The 12,334-nt window shown below is 50.6% G+C and overlaps 1 protein-coding gene across 1 annotated transcript; it reads right to left on the reverse strand.

Moving 5' to 3' along the window:
- Positions 1–7,867: 7,867 nt before the first annotated feature.
- LOC117034905 (chymotrypsinogen B) lies at positions 7,868–12,282 on the reverse strand. The gene is made up of 7 exons (XM_033128353.1): positions 12,205–12,282; positions 10,363–10,466; positions 10,182–10,261; positions 9,999–10,077; positions 9,571–9,751; positions 8,569–8,702; positions 7,868–8,094 (listed from the first exon to the last, which is right to left on the reverse strand). The coding sequence occupies exons 1-7, from the start codon at positions 12,254–12,256 to the stop codon at positions 7,933–7,935; spliced, it is 792 nt and encodes a 263-aa protein (XP_032984244.1). The 5' UTR covers positions 12,257–12,282; the 3' UTR covers positions 7,868–7,932.
- Between the last annotated feature and the right edge of the window lie 52 nt (positions 12,283–12,334).

The following is a 12,334-nucleotide window of genomic DNA, read 5'->3' on the forward strand; positions in this document are numbered from 1 at the left end:
TGGCAGATTGATTTCCTTGGCCCTGCCCCCTTCTGCTGGGGCTTCCAGAATTGCTGTCATAATCATTGATACCCACACAGGACTCCTTTTGGCAACTCCTACCCGGAATTCCTCACAATTTCCTCACTACATTGATTCTTGTTCCCTTTGGGTCACCAGACATTGCTGACTCTAACCAAGGTGCCCACTCTCAGAACACTCCACAGTAGGCTCCCCGACAGCATTCTTTGGAACTTCCATTAGGTTGCCCCCCACCCCAGCCGCTGGCCTCATCGAATGTCAGAACAGCCTTAAGTTGCTTTCACACAAGTGGTCCCCCAAGTGGATGGAACTCATGCCCCAGGCCCTCATCGTGCTTCATTCTCATCCCCTGGACTTTCATAACCCACAAACCCATTATTATACAACCCCCTCCCCCCAGTTCCACTTTGGGTATCTCTGGCAAGTCTCAAGTTTTCCCTTCCAAGATGATGTCCTTTTTATTTTGTCTTCTGACTCTACTTCCCTCTTCTGCTATTTCTGCATCGTCTCACCATCTGCTCACACTGAAGACCTGATGGGGGGCATAGTCCAATATGACTCCCTCATTGAACACCCCCGACAAAAAGCCCACCAAGTTAGCCTGAGATCATTTCCTTGGAAACCCTGACACCACTGAGGACTCTCCAAAGGGAGCCACCTCCAGGCTGGCCTCTCTCCCTGAATATAGTGGCTACAAGGCCTGGCTAATGACACTAAACTCCCCTACTAATTTACAGGAATTAGAAATCACCACCCTTGGACGATCCAGTGGCACAGTTTGGGTGTCTGAAGAGAAAAGGGAACTTTCACTTGGTAGATGTGAGCCACATGCAGAGATGAGAGTGTGGTGAGAAAGCTACAAGTTACGGCCTTACATTTAACTAAGAAAAATTGTATAAGTGGAGGCAATTCAAACTGGAGCAGAGCCAGTATCCCCGATAAAAGGTTTTGCACATCTTGTTCCTTGAAACTTGGAACATTTGACTTGGGCAGAATAACCTTTGGACTGGGCCAGAGTAGCACTGTCTTCCAAACAACTGCAGCACTATCAGGAAAGCAGACCGCCTGACTGTAAGGACTGATAATTATGGACATTCTTTAGAATCAATAAACAGCTACGTGTAGCTTAGCTTACCAGCACCAGTAGAAATTCCTTCCTTCTGTTCATGTAATTACTTCCCTTCCCTTTCTCATAAAAACCCCTTGCTTTCATCCCATAATCGGAACACTATCTGGGGTGCTGCCTGAATCAGTGCTACCCCGATAACTTTTCTGTGATCTCAGATAAACGCTTGTGGCCTCCCACTTTGGCTTTTTCTTTTTAGGTTAACATAACCCACAACTTTCTCACCGAGAGCAACCGTACTCAGCAGTTAGTCAATCAACAAATAGCTCAGCCAGAAGGAACCCAACCCAAGCTCATCAAATGTCCACGCTCTATGGGGTTTTGGCTGTTCTTATGGCTTTGTATGGCCTGGATGACAGGGTTACTGGTAGAGCTCTCGGGCCTCACCCTCACACAGATCCAGTGCTGGGACAATGCCGCTCCAGCCTGCAATTGCACCATAGGATGGAAAAGTGGGGATGGTTGGAGATCCCTATTGGAAGGGGTCAGGCCAGCATGCCACCGAGTCTGGGCAGCAAGGGCCTCTGGGAGTGACGTGTAAATGACACTTGACCCCCAATTCCTATACATCAAATATTGCTACAAGCTAACTGGCTCTATACTTGTCTGCACACAAACCCATCTGGTGACAGGGACTCTGCTCCCATGATTTGTCTATTGTCCGTCCTCATGGTCAGTCCCAGGAAGGCATAAATAGCATCCGTAAGATTTCCCTTAGCCTGGAATATAGCGTGTCCAGAATCTTTGTGTTTTGGATGAGCTCCTCTGGGAATAAAAGGGAAGCTGCCCCATTTATTGCAAAGTTCACTCAGGCTGGCCTCCCCCCAGCCCATAACCAACGCCCTGAGAACCATGTGGGAGTACTCACCCGCAGGTGACGTGGGAGTGTCACCCGTCCCCTGTATGGCCACCAACTCCAGAGGACATTATCACCCTGTTGGAACCTGACAGCTTGCCCAGATGGCCCAAGATGTTAAAATATTCTACAATATGACCCAAATCTTTGAAGAGATTCCCAGGCCCCCAAGGTGACTGACCTATTTCATGGCTGGAACCTTTAAGCTTGGGAGCATGGCTATGGGCTAGGTTTCTGACTATTGCCTCTAAAATTATTACAGGATTTGCTACTACAATCTAGATTAGATATGTACTTTCTTGGTTACAATGTGCCCTACCCCTGACTTTTAACATATCTGCTACCCAGGCTGTTAAAGTCCTATAGCCACCGCCTTGCATCACAGGGTGGATGTAGTGTACACGGTTTTATTGTATTTCGAGTGTCTGACTCTGGCTTTTGAATGCCGAGGCATCCCTTCAAAGACGGCCACCACATAAGACAAAGAGCCAGGCCGCCCTCCCCTCCAAAGTCTCCTTTGTTTTAGACATTTCTGGTGGACTCAGGTAACTGACCGCTGGTTTTTGCTTCCCGCGCTTTAATTCCCACTCTTATGTTTTAAATTCATCAATAAAGAGGGAACCTGCAAACCCTTAGTCCCCCACCCTTGACCCCAATAAAAGCAGAACTCCAGGCCCACGCATTGCTAACAGGTTTTCCGTGACGCTGCTGCTGGCCGGAGCACCCCACTTTGAAAATCCCTGCTAGGAGAGGAACAGCTCCTTTTCCCATGAAGCCCACAATCTAGTTGGGGATGTTCAAAGAAACAGGTGAATCCAATGGAGTGCAGTCAGTTTCTAACGGGATACTAGGTGCCCCGTGGGAGCATGGAGGGAGCATTTAACTCAGGTTGAGAAAAAAAAAAAAAAAAAAAGCCCAATAGACATTCGAGGTGCTGCAGAATGCCAGGTTGTTTACTGAGACAACCTGCTGGTCACCAGGCCTTGATTTCTTCTCATTGTACAGATAGAGCCGTGCCCCTGCCAGCGGCCCTTCTGTCCTGCCCCCGGGTTGCCAGGCCCTGCTCTCCATCAGCATAATTCTGCAGGGCAGGACCCCAGCCGCCACTCACGATGGTAATGGCCGCCACCTGGCCCCCATTACCTCAGGCCCCCAGCATATTGCCATCTGCCTCTCAGTTCTGTAGTGTCTCCTACCACCCGCCCCGGCCTAGAGACGGGGAGCCTCTGGTGAACCCCTTAGCCACGCTGGGGCCCCTCTATCAGCACATTCCTTCCTGCTTTGGTAGATGAGTGCATCTTCCAGGTCCTTCCTGTGAAACAGCCACCCACAGGGCGTTCTGCCTTAGGTAGCACATCCACTGAGCTTTATAATCCCTTCTTCCTCCACCCAGCACAGTAATTCTGGCATTTCCATGTCACTCAGCGTGCTCCAGGGCCACGACCATGCCTCTAGGACACATCCTCACAGCATGTTGGCACCACCTGGGGGCCTGGCCGCGGTGCTAAAACCTCCTTCCTGGGTGAGGGGGCCCAAATCAATCAACTCTCCCTTATCCATTTCAGGTTCTGCCCCCTCCCTGCTTCGATGGAGCACTCCCTGTCCATCATACTGTCCTGGACACGGCTAGCACCTGCGGCCTAGGTCCTGCAGCTCTGTCAGACAGGGTGTCATGTGGGGTCTCTGGTCCTGCTCCCCACATAAGAACGCAGGATATGGTGAGGCCAAAAAGGAACTCCCACGGAGCCATAGATAGGGGAGTACACCACTATAGTCTCGCTGGCGGCTGGGTTAGAGACACAGGAAGCAGGAGCCACATGATCCACAACCCGCTGTCCGCTTTTCTGCCAACCTGACTTGCTAACTGCAATCCGCGCTTGCTAGCTTAGCCACGGCAGTTACATCAGTGGCTAATGGCTAGCCGGTAACAGCAGATGGCCAATTAGTCACAGGTCATGGCCATCTACTACCTGAGCCAGCACCTTTCCACATGAGGCCGAGAGCCTGGAAACTACTCTCTGGGACTCTGTCCCCACAAGCTCCCATGGGAAAGAGCCTCTGTCCTCTCTTCCCAGGCCCTGCACAGCACCATGGCCAGGAGCGGCAGTGGGGGCCGATGCTGGGGTGTCTGTCGTCCTGCAGGGCCCTGACCTTGGCATAGAGGACCAGTCTAGGTTGAGGGTTTAACCATTGGAACTTGGCTGCTCTGTGTCTAGATCCTGGATCCAGTTCTCAGCTTTCTCCACCATGTAGGCGACTACAGGAGGAGAGAGACTTTCTGTGCTCCCATGGAGGTTTACCGGCTTCCATAGCTAGCTTTTAATTGCCTACAAATCACTCTCAGCTTTTTCTTTTTTCCAAAGACTTAATTGTGCTTAGCAATAGCCTCACCATTTCACCATCCTTATAGATTTTCCCTTCATATTTCTCAAACTCCTGCTAACTGGAACCCATTCATGAATTCTCTTCCACCAAAAAGCCACCCCAATTCATCAGTGAGAGACATTTGAACAATTTCATTGTTACCTTGTGCCAGGGGCCGTGCTCCCTGTCCCATCGGTGAAAGGGTCCTCATTGCCAACCGGCAGCCAGTGCTACATCTCCAGAATCCCATTCTAGCATCCGCTTTCTGGGGCCCACTCCTGGTCCCCATAGCCGCAGCTCAAGCTCCCCAGTGAGCAGACTATAGATGAAGATTAACATTCAGGAAGTTTATCCAAGAATACTCCCGGGAATCAACACCTTGGAAGGGAAAGAACGGACGCAGGATGGGACTGAGGGAGTAATTAGATTGACTTCACTACCCAAACTGGGCTAAGGGACTAGGCCTTTAAAAACCCCATTGCCCAATCAGGGATGTGGGAGGCCCAGAAAGGAGGTATGGTGTTGGTCAAGATGATTCTCTTCAGCTGAGGAAATTTGCAGAAGACAGACAGCTGAAGGCTGTCGGCTGGCAGCGCTCCCAGCTGCTGGGGTGCAAGCCATTCCTGGAGGGGCTCATCACAGCTCGTCACAGTGTCCACTAGACTGGGTACGCATGCTGGCTGATAAGTGGCTGGTGAACAGTGTGACATTCTGTGGATGTGAACGGTGCACATCTCTTCTGATCAATTCAGATGTTTCGGTAAAGTAGGAAGCAAGTTCATCTGAAGACAGAGAAAAGGTGGGAAGCCCGCATTGTGTCAAACAGGTCTAACTCAGAACAAGAATATGGGCCAGCCTTGGCAAGGCCTGTTAAGCAGACCCTGCCCTGGGGCCGGGGTGGGGGATCTGTTTGCAAACTGACACAGACTCCCAATTAAACATGGAACTTTCTGCTTAACTGTAATTTTCAGTATAACACCTAATTCAAAAAGTATATTTGGAACAACTTGAGTAAGTCTAATTTTTCAACTGTAATTTTTATGAAACTTAAATGCAGATGAACTATTACTGATGAAAATTGAGCTGTTAATTGAGATGTTCTGTAAGTGCAAATTACACTCTGGATTTCAAAGACTTATGAGAAAAAGAATGTATAATATATCATTAATAATTTAAAAACATTGATTGTATGTTGAAATGATACTATGTGGATATAGTGAATTAAATAATATACATTAATAAAATCACCTACTTCTTTTGATGGTATAAGTCAGACTACTAGATAATTTAAAATCACTTATTTGGCTTACATTATTTCTTTCGTACAGATCTGGGTCAGAAGCCAGAGGCAAGGCACAGCCATGCGGTTTTCACATTGACCACTAGGTGGCGACTTTATCCAGAGACTGAGGTGTTCTGACTCCAGGAGGCTGCCTCCCCCAAGATCAGTCTTCAAGGAACTCTAAAGAGAAGTATCAAGATCTGAAGAAAACTGGGAGAAAGACCTGGGAGAGGAGAGAATGATTTGAACCAGGGTTGTGTGTGGTCATCTGTGGGCTTGGCTGCAGGAGCATAAAACAGGAAATCAACTGTCAGAATTCTGTCTGCTTCTCTCCCCAACTCCAGTGTTTTGGGGCAATGGGTGCCTACCCCAGGCCCATCTATGACAGCTAGTACAGGTGTCATCAGAATAAATGGGTGGTGCAGAAGTTCTGTGCAGGTGAGGAGCCGAGGAGGACAGAAAGACCACCTCCACAGCCATCCCACCCTCCCAAACCCGTCTGGGTGCTGCTGAGCTGGAAATGGAGCTCAGAGCAGTTTCTTGGTGGGATGGGCAGTGAATCGCTATGGTTTTCAGGCACCTAGAGCTCATCCACTGCCTCCCACTCCTGAGCTCAAGGGACTGACACCCACTAGGCACTCTCACCTCTCTCCATGTGTGTTGTAGGACCTGGTATTCAGTGGCCCTGTGGGAATATGCACTCATAGCCCAAAATAATGAGAATTCTGAGGGCCTCAGTTAATTCAACAGAAATTCACTAATTGGAGCTTCAATAAGAAAAACAATTGCAATGGATTGAAATCCTCAAATATGTTTAAATCCACAAATACATAATGATTCTAAAAAACAAAATTAATTGGGCCACCTTTGGGGGATGATAGAGAATATATTCATTATCTTAAAAATTAGTAAAGGGGAAAAAAGGTAAAAAAAAAATCTGTAAAGGAAAAAGAAGTAAGCATATACCCTGCAAAAACAGTACCACTGGATAATTGAATGATAAATGGAGAGGTATCTCTGTACAAGTATTCCAGATCATGATAAGGCAATGTTAATATTAAGTTATCACCATTTTGCAAGCCCCTAAAGAATTACTGGATCCAGGGCGGCCGGATGGCTCAGTTGGTTAGAGCACGAGCTCTTAACAATAGGGTTGCCATTCGATTCCCACGTGGACGAGTGAGCTGCGCCCTCCACAACTAGATTGAAGACAACAAGCTGCCGCTGAGCTGCTGGAGGGGCGGCCGGATGGCTCAGTTGGTTAGAGTGCGAGCTCCCAACAACAAGGTTGCTGGTTCAATTCCCACATGGGATGGTGGGCTGTACCCCCTGCAACTAAAGATTGAAAACGGTGACTGGATTTGGAGCTGAGCTGTGCCCTCCACATCTAGATTGAAGGACAACTTGACTTGGAGCTGATGGGCCCTGGAAAAACACTCAGTTTCCCAATATTCTCCAATAAAAAAATTTAAAACAGAGAGAGAGAGAGAAAATCTTTCTAAACCACTAGCAACCGGGCAATTACTCTTTAAAAATAAATAAATAAATAATTGGTGGACCCAAGCATTGGAGACAAAAAGAGACAGTCAGTCCTGACACCTCCTGAACAAGGAACCCAGCTCCACCCACAGTCTGGTCAAAGGGACTGAACCAGAAGCTGATCAAGCCTCTAGATTTATAACTGCCAAATCTCAGAAAACACAGGGGACAAAGAGGGAGCTGAAAGGACAGTGGTGCCAATCTCCTGGACTGTATTGATACTTCCCGAGCTACGTAGCTTTGCATGTGTATCTCATGTGCGGAAGCCTAGGCTTCGAAGCAGAGAAGGGTGGAGATTGAATGCTCGTTCCAAGGCACTGGGTATGGAAGGGGCTAAAGGCAGAGAAAGGTGCCTGGAGCATGTGCAGGAGGGAGAAGACTTCGTGGGTAGGCTATCTTGGTCCTAATGTCCACGCTTCAGGGCTATGAACTGCATAGCCTGGCCAAGAACTCCTGCCTTCCAGAAAGCTCTATGAGCCACGCTGGCTCCAGCAAATAGGACTTGAATTATACCCCAGGGTGAAGTCCTGAACAGGGAGGATGTGATACAAAGCTTCCTGAGGAGGCTGGGGTTGTGGGGGTACCTGCACACTGGACAGGGAGCAGTGACACCACTCCCTGGTGGGTAACAGAGGAAATGCAGCCCCACATCCCCTAGACCAGACAGAGAAACATGCAGTCAGTGTTTCTGTACAGATGCTTTTATTAGGGACACTCAGGGTAAGGATGGTAGGGGCTGCAGGTTCAGTTGGCGGCCAGAATCTCCTGAACCCAGGGCATGAGCTCCGTCACGCGGGCGTACACGGCAGGCGTGGAGGTGGAGCAAAAGCCACTGCCCCAGGACACGATGCCCACCAGAGTCCAGGCTCCATCCTTCTGACAGACCAGGGGGCCGCCAGAATCGCCCTGCAGGAGGAAAAAGGACTGTGTCCAAGCCTGAATGGGGTTTTCAGGGCCCTAGTGTGCCTGACCTGGCCAAGTCCATGGGGCATGCAGAGAAATGACAAGTGTGTGCACAGTAGCCGTGCATGAGATACTTAGAGCTGGGCCATATGGCAACCCCAGCTCTGCCACCTACTCCTGGAGAGCCTGGGGCAGGTAGCTTACCCTCTCGGCTCACCATTGTATGTAAAATGGGCTGAAAACATCCAGCTCACAGGGTTGGTGTGAGATTAAATACCCCTGGGAAGCCTGGCACCACAACTGGCTAGAGCAAGCCCTCATCAGGGCATCTGTTCGTGCTAGACCTGGCTTTTGCTTGTGCACTGGGCAAAGAGTGAGGTTAAGTAGATTGTGGCAGAAAGGAGTGGCCCTCCTGGCCTGATCCGGGGTGGGGCAAGGTTGGTGAGGGTGGGCAGGGTGACCCAAGTGAGACCATACCATGCAGGAGGAGACACCACTGGCTCCGGCGCAGACCATCACGTCGGTGATCTTGTTGCCCCAGAACTTCTTGCATTCATCGTTGGACAGGAGGGGTAGGGCCGCCTGCTGCAGCTTGTCAGGGGTCTTGTTGGCTGAGGGGACAGAGTGGGTAGGATCAGGGCTCTTCAGCCCACCGGTCTACCCTGGGTGGAAGAGACCAGAGGCTTCCTGGAGATCCTGCCTCCCCCTGCGTGGTCCTTGTCCTTCACCATCACGATGATCATGACTATAGAGCTCCTCACCTTCCCTTAGAGTCTAGCAGCATCTGTGGGACAGTTTCTTTCTGATTCCACACCAGGCAATGGTGACATTGGTTCAAGCACAGTTGTTCAAACAAACCCTGCCCTGCGAAGCCCTGGGGTGGTCTGGGCCCTGCCAGGCACTGTGTGGTGGGCAGAGGGGCTGTGTCCTCCTTTCCAGGGAAGGGAGCACCGTCCTTCTTCTGCCCTTTCCTGGCTGCTGCTATCCTGTTAAAGGACCAGCTGGGTGGCCTGGGCGGAAGACTTTAGGATGCTGGAGGAAGAAGATCAAGCAGAGCCAGCAGCCTGGGAAGGTGAGATGAGGCTGGACTCTCAGGGCTCCGACCCAGCCCTGGACACTGGACTCCCAGCCCAGACTTCAGGACGAGCTGGATGCACCCACCCTCCTCAAGTCTGGAGAGAAGACCAGGTTGGAGATAGGATACTGTCGAAGTTGGTGCAGGTTAGTGAGGGCGATACTTCTTGGTACCGAGGTGTTTCTTAAGCAACGTACTGTTCAAGTGTATATATTAAACTGTGTTTTTAGTCGTGTTTAGTGGGTTTTTAATTAAGAGGGTTTAAATAAATGGGAAGACTTAACGACTGTATTGGAATTTAGGAAAACAAAAAGAGCCCTATGAGTCCCACCTGGAGACTCCTGCTGCTCAGAAGCTCCAACCCCAGACACAGCTCATGGGTGGAAAGGCCATGTCATGCTCACCATTGAATTTGGTCTTGCCCCAGCCGGTGGTGGCGCACAGGCTCCCGGCGGGGAAGTCATCGTTAGCCTCAGGCAGGCACACTGCGGACACGGTCTGGGAGAAGCGGGCGGGCGTGGCCAGCTTCAGCAGGGTAATGTCGTTGCGGACGGTGAGCATGTTGAACTTGGGGTTCTTGAAAACCTGTGGGGCGAGACCAGAACGACGAAGTGAGGCTCTGGCACAAATCAGCCATGTGCAACTTTCAAGGAGACAAACTCCTTTCCTGGTGGCCCATTTCCGGAAAGGAGACCCACAGCCCAGGCTGAGAATTCTGAGGCCCCATTTCTGGTTCCTGTCTCTCAAGCAGCTGAAGGCTCTTTTTCTTCTTGCCCCTGTCCCAGCCCCTTGGTTGAGCCTCCCCAGCCAGTGCAGCAGGGCCTGGGCATACCTGGGCAATCTCCAGAACCTGGATGTTTTCCTCATCGGAGCCCTGGTCAAACTCCCCGGCCACAACCACGTGGGAGGTCCTAGTGGAAGCACATGGGGGTTAGCGACCTGCGCCATGCTCTGCTCACCTCCCCCAACCCAACTTGCGCTGGGAACAGAGCCCTGAGCAGGCCCCGGCCCTCACTTGACTCCGCAGTGGGCAGCGGTCACCACCCAGTCCTCGCTGATGAGGGAGCCCCCGCAGAAGTGGAAGCCGGTTTTGTCCTGGAGGAAGATGGGGAGGTGAGTGCTGGCTGGACACCAGCAGCCCCCAACGGGCCCACCACCCCAGTGTGCCCCCCACTCAGGTGCAGAATCCCCCTCACCTGCAGGGACACCTGCCAGGGCCAGGAGCCAGGGATAGCATCTTCCCCGTTGACGATCCTGGACAGGCCACTAAGCACGGGGTGGATGGCGGGGACCCCGCAGCCTGGGGGACATGCGCGGGATGAAAGATAAAGAAGGGCTGAGGCCTGGAGCTAGTCTTCAGAAGACTTGGTTTCTACTTCAGCCCACCCAGGCTGGCACAGGACCCCACTGCCACACTCCCTCCTCCTCCAGGAACCTTCTCCTGGCACCCTCCAACCTGTAGCCTCAAGGATCCCCCCCACACAGCCTGCTGGCTCTAGTCATCCTTCCAAGGATGCTGTGGGAAGGGTCTGCTCCCACCCAGGGCCGTTCTGCCGGAAGGAGCAGAACACAGGCTGAGAAATCAGACTGCCAGGCCTCAGACCAGTCCCCGAAGCTCCAGTGCTCATTTTTCTTAGTAAACTGGGAAGCAAAGGATGCTAACCTCACGGGTCAAGGCCCACCCATTAGACTGGTGGGATGAGGGAGGTGGGGAACTGAAATCTGATAACCCAAGTGCATGGGGAATCGGGAGCTCTGACACTGCTGAGGCGAGTGTGAAAGCTGGGCCCAGGTTGGATTCTGTGTGCTGGAGATTTCAGGAACTACTCATTGTACAGAGTTTTAGTTTCTTAACTAGTTCATAAAACGGGACTTTGATTCCACACCATAAAAGGACACACTGGGGAAACAGAACACAAAGGACTTGAATTGTCATAGAAGAATGAGAAAAGACAGGTGTACGTATATATGTCCATGACACATTTGCTGGGTCAGGACCAGGTGAATTCTCAGCACCTGTGCAGGGGTGTTACAATTTGACAACAGTAAGGAAAGTTGGGCTAGGACAGCCCCTCCGACCAGCCAGGCCGCCTCGAGGGTCATACAGGCCTTGCTCCCTGCCCCTCGTGCCTGTGGGCATAAGTAGATGAACTGGCCACTCACTGAAGATTGTCACCACCAAGACATATGTCGTTGTAATAATCTATTTTCTTGTAATAGCAAAAAGATTATAAATAAACTGTGATATATTTACACAGCTGAGTAAGTGAATGGGCTGGATCATCAACGGGGATAAATCTAAAACATTATGTGGGTGGCAAAAAGCAAGTAGAGTGTCATTCTGTTTCTGTACGTTTTTACAAAGGTTCTACATTGTTTATGGAGTTATAAATATGTAGTAAATTGGTAAAAAAAAAAAAAAAAGAAAAACCACACAGAAATGACACACAGCAAATACAGAAGAGGGTTCACCTTCACCTTCCAAGGAGAGGAGGGGAAGGGGAACTTTAGCTGAATCTATTTTATATTTTAAAAGAAATACCTTGAACAAATCTGCAAAAAGGTAACATTTTGCTAACCCCTGATGGTAGGTACGTGGATGTCATATAATTTTATGTATTTTTTTACTATTCCTTCTTCTTTTTTCTAAATAGAAAATAAAACTTTGACAAGTGCCCGGCATATAAATAAAAAGCCCAGGTGGAGCCCTTGGGAGGTATCTGTGACCACACTCTGCCTACAGCATCCCACTTCTGGGCCTCAGAACTCGGCGAGGCCCGGACAGTCTTTTTCACCTGCCTAGTGCAGCGTGTGAGGCTCAGAAAGCCCCAAAGGACCCCTCTCCTCCCTGTAGCCTGTCTGGACATGAGGCCACAGGTGCAGGGGAGGTGACTTAGAGTTCCCTGTTGAGCAGACACCAGGGCTCCTTCCAATAGAGCCTCCATAATGGGGCCTCACCGTGGGGCCACTGAGGGCTCAGGGACCTCCACCTCACCTCCTCCCAGGCTGGCGGCCCCCACCCCTGCCCCGACACTCACCGAAGGCAGCTCCCACGAGGGCGAAGCAGGAAAGGAGCCAGAGGAAGGCCATGTTGCTGCAGTCAGGGCAGTGTGGGATGCCTGCTGAGCAGGCCCTTTTTTTATATCTCCTGGGGGCCCAAAAACCCCA

Source organism: Rhinolophus ferrumequinum, chromosome 15 (genome assembly GCF_004115265.2).
Source record: "Rhinolophus ferrumequinum isolate MPI-CBG mRhiFer1 chromosome 15, mRhiFer1_v1.p, whole genome shotgun sequence".
Classification (NCBI taxonomy): Eukaryota; Metazoa; Chordata; class Mammalia; order Chiroptera; family Rhinolophidae; genus Rhinolophus; species Rhinolophus ferrumequinum.